The sequence below is a fragment of the Corapipo altera genome, unplaced genomic scaffold (assembly GCF_003945725.1).
Source record: "Corapipo altera isolate COAL_440 unplaced genomic scaffold, ASM394572v1 92, whole genome shotgun sequence".
NCBI classification, from domain to species: Eukaryota; Metazoa; Chordata; class Aves; order Passeriformes; family Pipridae; genus Corapipo; species Corapipo altera.
In genome coordinates, this window is record NW_020884994.1 from 780,659 (window position 1) to 789,559 (window position 8,901).

The 8,901-nt window shown below is 53.1% G+C and overlaps 2 protein-coding genes across 3 annotated transcripts in view; one reads left to right on the forward strand and one right to left on the reverse strand.

The window, feature by feature from the left end:
• SCMH1 (Scm polycomb group protein homolog 1) overlaps window positions 1-4,322 on the reverse strand; it is a 71,258-nt gene extending 66,936 nt beyond the window's left edge. For both annotated transcript variants that reach the window (XM_027666515.1, XM_027666514.1), the window contains exon 1: window positions 4,215-4,322. The gene's annotated coding sequence lies outside the window, so the exon portion shown is untranslated. The remainder of the gene's footprint in view (window positions 1-4,214) is intronic.
• On the forward strand, window positions 3,478-4,143 carry LOC113958356 (translation initiation factor IF-2-like). Its single transcript, XM_027666520.1, has one exon. The coding sequence runs from the start codon at window positions 3,478-3,480 to the stop codon at window positions 4,141-4,143; it is 666 nt and encodes a 221-aa protein (XP_027522321.1).
• Window positions 4,323-8,901: the final 4,579 nt, after the last annotated feature.

Genomic DNA, 8,901 nt, shown 5'->3' on the forward strand with positions numbered 1-8,901 from the left:
TCACTGAAGCTGGGTAACTCAGAGCTCACTGAAGCTGGGTAACTCAGGGCACATCAGCTGGCAGGAGGCACCTCCAGGAGTTCTGCTGCTGACTGTGTTAACACCATTCCATTTACAACATGTACAAAAAAACTTCTGACCAAGAAATGGAGAGGGGAAGGATGTATTTCAGAAGCACAAGCTTGTCCCAGGGAAAAACCAGTCCTGCCCTGAACTGCCATGCCAGTTGCCTCGTGTTCGTAATGGCCACATCGATTCTGCTCTGATCTTAGTTCCTTACCTCCAGTGATGACACTAACCAGACCCTGGAGCTGCAGGGGTGACTTCCCAGCCCTCAGGAAGCCGAGTGCTTTCGGCTGCTCTGCTGCAGCTCAGACATCACCCGTCCATCTGGCCTGTTGGACGCGGCTGCCACGCAAACAGCCGAGGCAGCAAAACGGACGTTCATCTTTTCCTTCAGTTCTCAGCCAAATTCTTGATTTTTTTGCTCAGGATGAGTCTGCATAAAAGCGTGAGACTCTGCCCAGTGAGAGCAGCATACACACAAACTCTGCTTAAACCCCTGCTACAGAGGCAGAGACATTTGGTAGGTGTCTGAGTGAACCCTGCAGACTGCAAACCATGTATCACAGCATCTAAATCTGCCAGAGGTGGTGTGTCAGAAACCTCAGTAAAAGAGCTGAGAATTATTCTGGGTTTTTAAGGGAATTTAATGTAGATAGAGATCTCTAGGAATTAAAGTTTTCAGCACCAACTATACTAAACTCTCCTGCTCACAACTGAAACTACCTCTGAAATGTTAAGGGACATGGACACACAGGACAGAGCACAGCTTCACAAAAAGGACAAGGTGCTGATCTCCAGTGCTCAGGTGCTCCCACCAGATACTGGTCTGACACCACCAGTCCAGGTCACTAGGCCCATTTGCTCCAAGCCCAGTGAGACCTGGTGATACAGAAGGAAGTTTTCTTGTGCTTCCTGCTACTCTCAGACTTGTACTGTCAGCTTAAACACTGAGCAAGTGTTTTATAACAACCTCCACTGTTAGGTATTGAAGCTGAGTAAGAAGAGTTCCTCACAAATAAACCAAAAAACCCATTCCTTTAGGATTAGGCCCCGTTATCCTGCAAATAAAGTGGGATGAAATGTTCATGTTGCAGCTTGGAGTGCAGGTGCTACACCAGGGTATAGAGCTGGGTGAGGGAGGGGTCAGAGTTACAGTTCTGCTACACTGAGAGTTTAATTGTGGGGATGATTTTTACCTTGGCATGTCTCTGAATTACATCTATGCAGGAGCTTAACCACCTTGCAAGACAAACTGGCAGCCAGAGCTGTTGCTCTGCCCTCAGTGCATCTTGCCTCATTTCTCAGGGACCCCTCCTTGCTAGGAAACTTTTCAAACATAAACGGAGGCATAAACTACTCCAAATCTCTTTGTGTCACCGCAAACTGACTTTCAGTTGTAGGCAAGAAAAAGAAAAGGAAAAATGACTGGGGGCTACATGCAAACATTACTATTCAAGAGCCCCAACTAACTCAGCCCAGCTCAGAGCCCTGGTCACCAGCACACTGCTCCAGGAGCAGATAGGAGCTCAGGAGCATGCAAAGTCCTCTGGCACAAACACACAGTTCAACCTGGAAATCTGCAAATATGTGATCTGCATTCCTTTTCACACAACAGTACTCAGACATACTCAAAATGGGGTCATTTGGGCCCATTATTACAACTGCTCTGCAGAAGCCCCACTGACACAGTCCTGCCCTGACTGACCACGGCGCTTTAGGCAAAGTGTGGATGGAAGCAGAGCCCAGCGAGGGGCAGAGATCAGCTGGGCAGAACAAGCCCATGTGAAAAGAGCAGAGAAACAGAGCTTGGTCAGCTCAGGAAGAGAAGACAAAGTCTTCAAATGCTTCAAACTGAGCTGCAGAGATGTAGGGAGTGGAGGGATGTAGAGTGTTCTCCACATGCTCTGGAGCTCAGAGAAGGAAGAGGTTTAAAGCGACAAAGATTTAGATTAAACACCCCAAAACCCCTCCCTAATGGTGAGGAGGCCCAAGTGTTGGCATCCATCACTTGTACAGGATGTGGAATTGCCAGCAGAAAGAGCCTTAGAAGAAGAACCATTACTTGAGAAGGGTTTAGACTTGTGTACCTGACCTTAGTCAGTGCTGGGAAAAATGAGGACATCTCTGCAGGTCCTCTGCGTCTGACGCCATGAAACAAAGTTTCAGAGATTGCTTTAAATTAGACATAGGGCAGGGACACAGCTCTCGGAGCACTCTCACCCTAGACTGAAGCACAGCTACTTGATGAATAACATCATCATTTCATACCCCAACAGCATCTTTCACTTGAAGACACCTAATTGTCCTGCAAAATTAATTAAGTTTCTAGAGAAGTGCGCCAAGAGTTAAACTTTATAAAAATTTTAGGCCCAGGAAAAGCAGGGGCACAGGCTCAGCACTTGCAGAGGGTGCCACTGGGCCTCCTGTTCTAAAGCCTGCATTTGCTTTCTTTTAATTAGCTAATCACCTGATTTATTTCATACCAAATATTTGACTGAAAAGCAGATTATCAAGGTGCAGAACTGTCACTTGCTGAGATGCAAATACCAAACCAGGAGGACCAAGGTGCAGCATATCTCTCTCAAACAAAACAGGCTCCAACCTTTAACTAAATAAATCCCTTAAATAGCACAGAAATACCTGCATTTCCCTTCTGCCCTTTTGTACTCCCTGATTTCCATCTGTATTTTCATACCATCTACTGGGCAGATCCTGAACTACCCGCTGGCACAGGGAGGCCCTGTAGGGCTGCAGCCCACGGCAGCTTGACCCAAGCTGAGCCCCCCACGAGCCCAGTTTTATTCCCCATATTAACACCAAGCACAGGACAGTGCCTGGGATGAAGCACCATCCCATACCCCAAATATTCCTAGCAAGTGCACAGAGACAGCACAGCCTGGCCAGCAGAAGTGTGAGGGTAAGGAGAGGAAGGCAAGAGGAGGAGGAGGAGGCCCAGCCCAGCCCACGCCGTTGCTCAGGCGTTGAACCGAGGTGGGAGAACATCTTCCCCCAATATTACTGGCTGCGAAGAGCAGCGACCACATGGCTGTTCCCAGCCACTCAGTGCACGCTGTTTACTATAAACAAAAACAGTAAACAGAAACTCAGCCAAAAAACCAAAGCCGGGACCCCGACCTGGGTCTCCATACCCTGACTTTCCCCATGGAAATAATTACTTTCATATTCAGCAGCTGAACCCAAACCACCCAAGGCCCGAGGGAGCCAAGCTGCTCAGTGCATCCCAAACTCGGGCCGCCTGTTTGGATTTGCCAGCTCTGCCTTCAGTCGTCCAAACTGCTGCCACAGTTTCACACGGGAGCTTCAAAGAGCCTGCGGATTAAACCTGCGCGGCAGGAGCCAGCCGACACGGGGGTTATTTTTAAACATCTCAACTGTGCACGAAACGCTCGAATGTTGTCTCACTCCCAGCTCTACCCCAGCACCCGGCTCGGGGGGGCTGTGAAGGAGGCGCAGATTTTCCCCAGGGATGGTGGTTATGGGGTTTCTCCGGCAGGTCCCGGGGGTCACCCCGACACCTCCAGCTGCGGGATCCCGCGGGGGTCCCGCTCGGAGCACCGGGGTCCATCCCCACACCCCCGGGGTCACAGGACGGTGTCACTGAGCCCGCAGGGCTCGACGGGGAGGAAGGGCACAACCCCCCCGGCACAGCCCGCAGGCGGGGGCCACCCCCTGCAAACCCCCGGCAGCTCGTCCCGCTTCCCTTTTCCTGCCGGGAGCGTCCGGCCGACACCGAACAGCGCCGGGGCCCGGGGGAGGCTCCGGCCGGGCCAGGCACCGCTCCGAGGCCTCGGGGCGAGGCGGCACCGCGGCTGCCCCAGGCCCTGCCCGGGGACACCCGGCAGAGTAACAAAGCCCTGGAAGCGGCTTCCCCGGGAGCCACAGCCCGGCCGGGCAGCGGCGGGGCCGGGGGGCCCGCGGGGCGCTGCCTCGGGCCGGGGGGCGCCGGGGCCGGGCGGTCCCCAGCAGGTGCGGGCGGTGACAGCCGCCCCCGGCCCGGGCACCGCGCGGAGGCGGCCGGGCCGCGCTGACAGGCGGGAGGGGATCCGGGCCGGCTGAGGGCCCGACCCTCGCCCGCCCCCGTCGCGCCTTCCCGGGCCGGGCCGGGCCGGGCTGAGCCGCCCTCTCACCTGCGCGGCCGCCGAGCGCTGGCGCTGCTCAGTCCCTCAGTCCCTCGGTCCCTCAGTCCCTCGCCGCCGCCGCCGCCGCCATGTTCGCGCTGCGCAGGGAGGCGGGGAGGGAGCGGGGGGAGCGGGAGGAGGGACCGGACAGCCCGGCCCGGCCCCGCCGCCGGAGCGGCTCCGGGGACAGCGGGGATGGGGGGGCCGAGCGGCCGGGCTGGGCTCGGCCCGGCTCCGGTTCGGCTCGGCTCTCACAAATTCCCTTCGACCGTCGCTGCCGACTCCGGACTGTCCTCCCTCGGGGACAGACCGCCGTGCTCACTCCGGGCACGGGGCAGACCCTCAGGGTCTTCCCTGTGGGGAAGGGACCCCCGTGTGCCCACAAGGGCCCCTCTAGGGCGGGGCAGACCCCCACCGTGATCTCCAGCCTGGGAACAGCCCCTCCTTTGGACCCCACTGTGAGCCCCAGCCTGGGTACAGCCTCCCCTGACTTCTGTGCAGCTGACTTCTGTGCCATCCCAGCACCGCTGGCACAGGACAGACCCTCCGTGAGCCCCAGCCTCAGGATGGGCCCCCCATGCCCACCCAGGACACAGGGACACGGGGCAGACCCCCACCATGATCTACATACCCAGAGTGGTGCCCCAGTGACTGCCCAGGACCCTCTGGGCACAGGGCAGAGCCCCACTATGACCCTCAGTCTGGGGATGGACCCTCTGTGCCCATCAGAGACCCCCTGGGTACTACAGAGTGATGTCCATCCATGTCTGGGGCCCCACTGGAGACAACCAGGCCCCACACAGCACAGCCAGGTCCAGGGGACAGGCAACCCCCAGATATTCCCCTTCCTCCAGTACTGGGCAGGGCCTCTCACTGCAACACCATCCCAGCTAGAGAAACCACAGGTGTACACATGTATTTGGGGACTATTTGGAATTTAGTGTCCCTAAATTCCCCCCAGGCAAAGTAAGACCCCTGTGACTTCCAGCTAAGAGGATCCCTTGTGCCACTGTTGTACCTCATTACCTTCACGCGCCATCCAGACAGACCCCTGTGCAAGCTGACCCCATGAACACCCATGGACCTTGGTGGTATCTCCTGACCAGAGACTTCTCTGTGGTGTAGAGCAACCAGAGCCTACAACTGGTACCTGAAAACCATTCCCTGTCACCCCTTATCTTGGGAACTCCCAGGTAACAAGCGATAGAACAAGAGGAAGTGGCCTCAAGTTGTGCCAGGGAGGTTTAGATTGGATATTGTGAAAAATTTCTTCTTGGAAAGGGTTGTCAATCCCTGGCACAGGCTGCCCAGAGCAGTGGTGGAGTCTGATGTGTAGATGTGGCACTTGGGGACATGGGTTAGTGGTGGCCTTGGCAGCACTGGGTGAATGGTTGGACTAGATCTTAGAGGGCTTTTCCAACCCAAACAATCGGTGGTTCTGTGTGACATGTGGCTACTGCAAGGCCACCTTTACCCTCACATCCTCTCTCTGCTCCTTGGATTGCCCAGAGAAAAAAAAAAGCAACAAAATTCTTGTGTTCTCGAGATTCAGTTCACATCTAAAAGCTGCTCATGTGAGTGGTTGGTGGATCTAAAGGACCTCTGGCGGCAGCAGTGACTTCTCATGACCTGGGTATTTCACTGGGACATTGGAGGCTTCACAGAATCACAGAATGGTTTCTGTTGGAAGGGACCTCAAATACCAGCCAGTTCCACCCCCTGCCATGGACAGGGACACCTTCTGCTTGCCCAGGTTACTCAGAGCTCCATCCAACCTGGCCTTGGACACTTCCAGGGCTGGGGCATCCACAGCTTCTCTGGGCAACCTGTGCCAGGGCCTCCCCACCCTCACAGGGAAGAATTTTTTCCTAGTATATTTTCCTATATATTTTCCTCCATCCCCTTGGAGTGACAAAGGCATGTGACAAGTCTTCTCATTTCCATTCATCTGAACCATTTCCAAAGTACTTATAGTGACATGGCTAACGTTGGAGTCTCTCTGTGAGTGATTTCTTGTGCTGGGAGATTACATGGAAACTTGAGTGGTTTAGGTCAAAACTGAGGCAGAAGATCAGAAAGAAACATTGCTAGTGTGGACACGGCTTAATGGAGTCTGGAAAGGTTGTTCCTAGAAAGCCCTGCTGTGTTTGGGGGCTTCCTGCAGTGAGTGGCTTTGTTACCTGTGATGCAGGGAAGGCAAAGCCAGGATTCAGCTGTTCCCTGCCTGCTGCCAAATCTGCGGAACCTCCTGGTCCTGGCTGGGAACCCGCACTGGGGCCGGCCAGGAGCACAGGGTGAGCGGGGGCTCTGGGGTTCATCGAGATGGGGGGACCTTCCCACCACTGCCCAAGCCTTCAGGAAGGGCTGGAAGCACCTCAGCCCATTCCTGTCCTCCTGTGCTTCCTCCAGTGCTTCCCTTCAGAGGAGTGAATGCCATGGCTGTGTTGGGCTGAAGGCTGCAAGATTCCCAAGGGACTGAATCTTGTGGCTGGACTCTGCTGAAGACAAGAGACACCACAGAGGTGCTCACACTGGCCTGGTTCAGGTGCTGAACTCGGTTCAGCCTCTGTAAGGCTGAAGGTCCTGCCCAAGGCCAAATAAGCTTCTGCCTGACCAGCAGCTGACTTCTGGGGTACAACAACTAGTCCACAGGTCTTCAACCCCCTTCTCAGGGGAATAAAAAGGAATCAATACTCTCAGAGCAAAATAAACCTGTATTTGCCTCTTTCTTCCCTCCCCCCCCCCCCCCCCAAAAAAAAAGGGGCATAGTTCATCAAACAGAGCTGTTCCAGAGCTGCTGTTTGGAGGCTTCTCATGTCTTCTGAATGGCGGCACTGACCATGCCGTGGACCAGCACTGGCCTGGAAAACCTCTTGTTCCTAAAATATTCACACTGAGAAATGGACAGTTGGAAATTCTGGTGAGGACTGTGCACTCCGTTTTAAGATGTAGAGCACACAGTTATGGTAGGACACAGAGGTGTGTTTTCTTCCTTCATGGTGCTGCCTCTCAACCTGGCATCTGAGCACCTTCTATATGAATTCACAAGTATTACCAATGCTCTTCATGGGTTTCATCAACTCTGGTATTTCCTCAATTCCACGATAATCAGGATTTCATGAATGGAATAAATGCACAAGAACTCAGAGTTGCAAGATGGAGGCAGGAGCAAAATTTCTTCATTAACTTTAATTTGGAATGAGCAGCAGCTGAGTTCAGAGGGATTTACATATGACATCCATATGAGCACCACAGGAATTCAGTTTGATTAATACTACAATGGAAACGAGCTGCAGAAATGGTTTGCCATTTATTCTGAAGTGTTGCCAGAAGAGCTCAGCGCATTTGCAGCCTGGTTTGGGCCAGCTCTCAGAGAGTGCCGGGGTGATGGATGGCTGGGAGGGAACAGCCTCAAAGGGGCACCGGTACCCAAGTGCCCGCAGAAGGAGAGAATATAAGGCAGGGGAATATAAGGCAGTGACTGGGAAGAAAACCTCCTGGGCTGTCCTTCTGCCCTCCCTCTGCCTCTCGCGTTATCGCCCACCAACGTCCGTCACCAAACGCCCTCCTAGGCTGGTTCCCACTATTTGCAATGTTCCCATTGATGAACTGTGTTTTCTGCCACAAACTGATCCTCAGTCTGGCATGGATGACATAAATATAAACCATTTTCTACTTGAAAGAAAGAAAGAAAAAGCCTAATGTCATCTGGTCTGTGACTTTCTTATCCTAAATCTGATACTTAATAAAAAGGTGAGTAATAGGGCATCTAGAGGAACATGTGCACCCAGTATTCCTGCCTCTCTCATCCATATGCTCTTCAACCTGACATCTCCCTTGGAGATGGGACATGGGAGTCTTTTCCCCATGCCTTGAAAGGTTATTTACAGAGATTAAAGCCCCGACAAGCAGCAGATCACCTTGCAGGACCTCCCATACATTTCCTTTCCCAAAGCAGTCTCATATTGAGACCAGCTGTTGAATTTACCAGGGTCTGTCTGCCCCAGAGAGTCTATTTTTGTAGTGAAGATTTCGTGGCCTGAAAAATCACCTTTGTGAATACCAATGCAGTGAATTTTGGTAGTGGGAAATTGCCTGGCCTCGTGCCCCAAACGAGCAATCACAATTGCAGAGTGATCCACTGCGTGAAGGCTGCCCACTGCAAACCCATATGAGCCCCCCTTCCACCTCCTTGTGAGGCAAACGAACACATTTTCTCATTATAACACGTCTCTCCTTCTATTTCTCATGGCTCTTTTCAACTGTTTCTGTCTTTTCCACATGCCAGGTGGACACCAAGTCTGGGTGCAAAGTGCCAAGGTGTCACCGTGCCACATCCAGGGCTCACTCCCCTCCCCTCCCCTGCCTGGTTCAACACACCCCTTTCCGTCAGTAAATGCACCCAAATTTAAGCTAAAACCCCTCTGTAAAGAATCCCTCTTGCAGTTCAGATCTGCTTTGCTCCCCCTGAACTTCTTCCCAGAGTTGCTGCTTTCTTGATCCCACCCCTCCTTTGCCATTAGCGCCCCGTCAAGCTTGGGTACATATTTATCATATTTCTGTTATTCTAATATGAGATGATTATATAATTATTATTTAATACCAACATACAACCCATAATTATCTGATTTCAGGCTGACTCAGCAGTTGACTGGTATTTCCAAAGCCTGCTATATTCTTCTGTCAACAGTTTAAG

Bases quoted from the DNA above. Each gene is read 5' to 3' on its own strand.
- LOC113958356 (XM_027666520.1), top strand. From the start codon at position 3,478: ATGTTGTCTCACTCCCAGCTCTACCCCAGCACCCGGCTCGGGGGGGCT.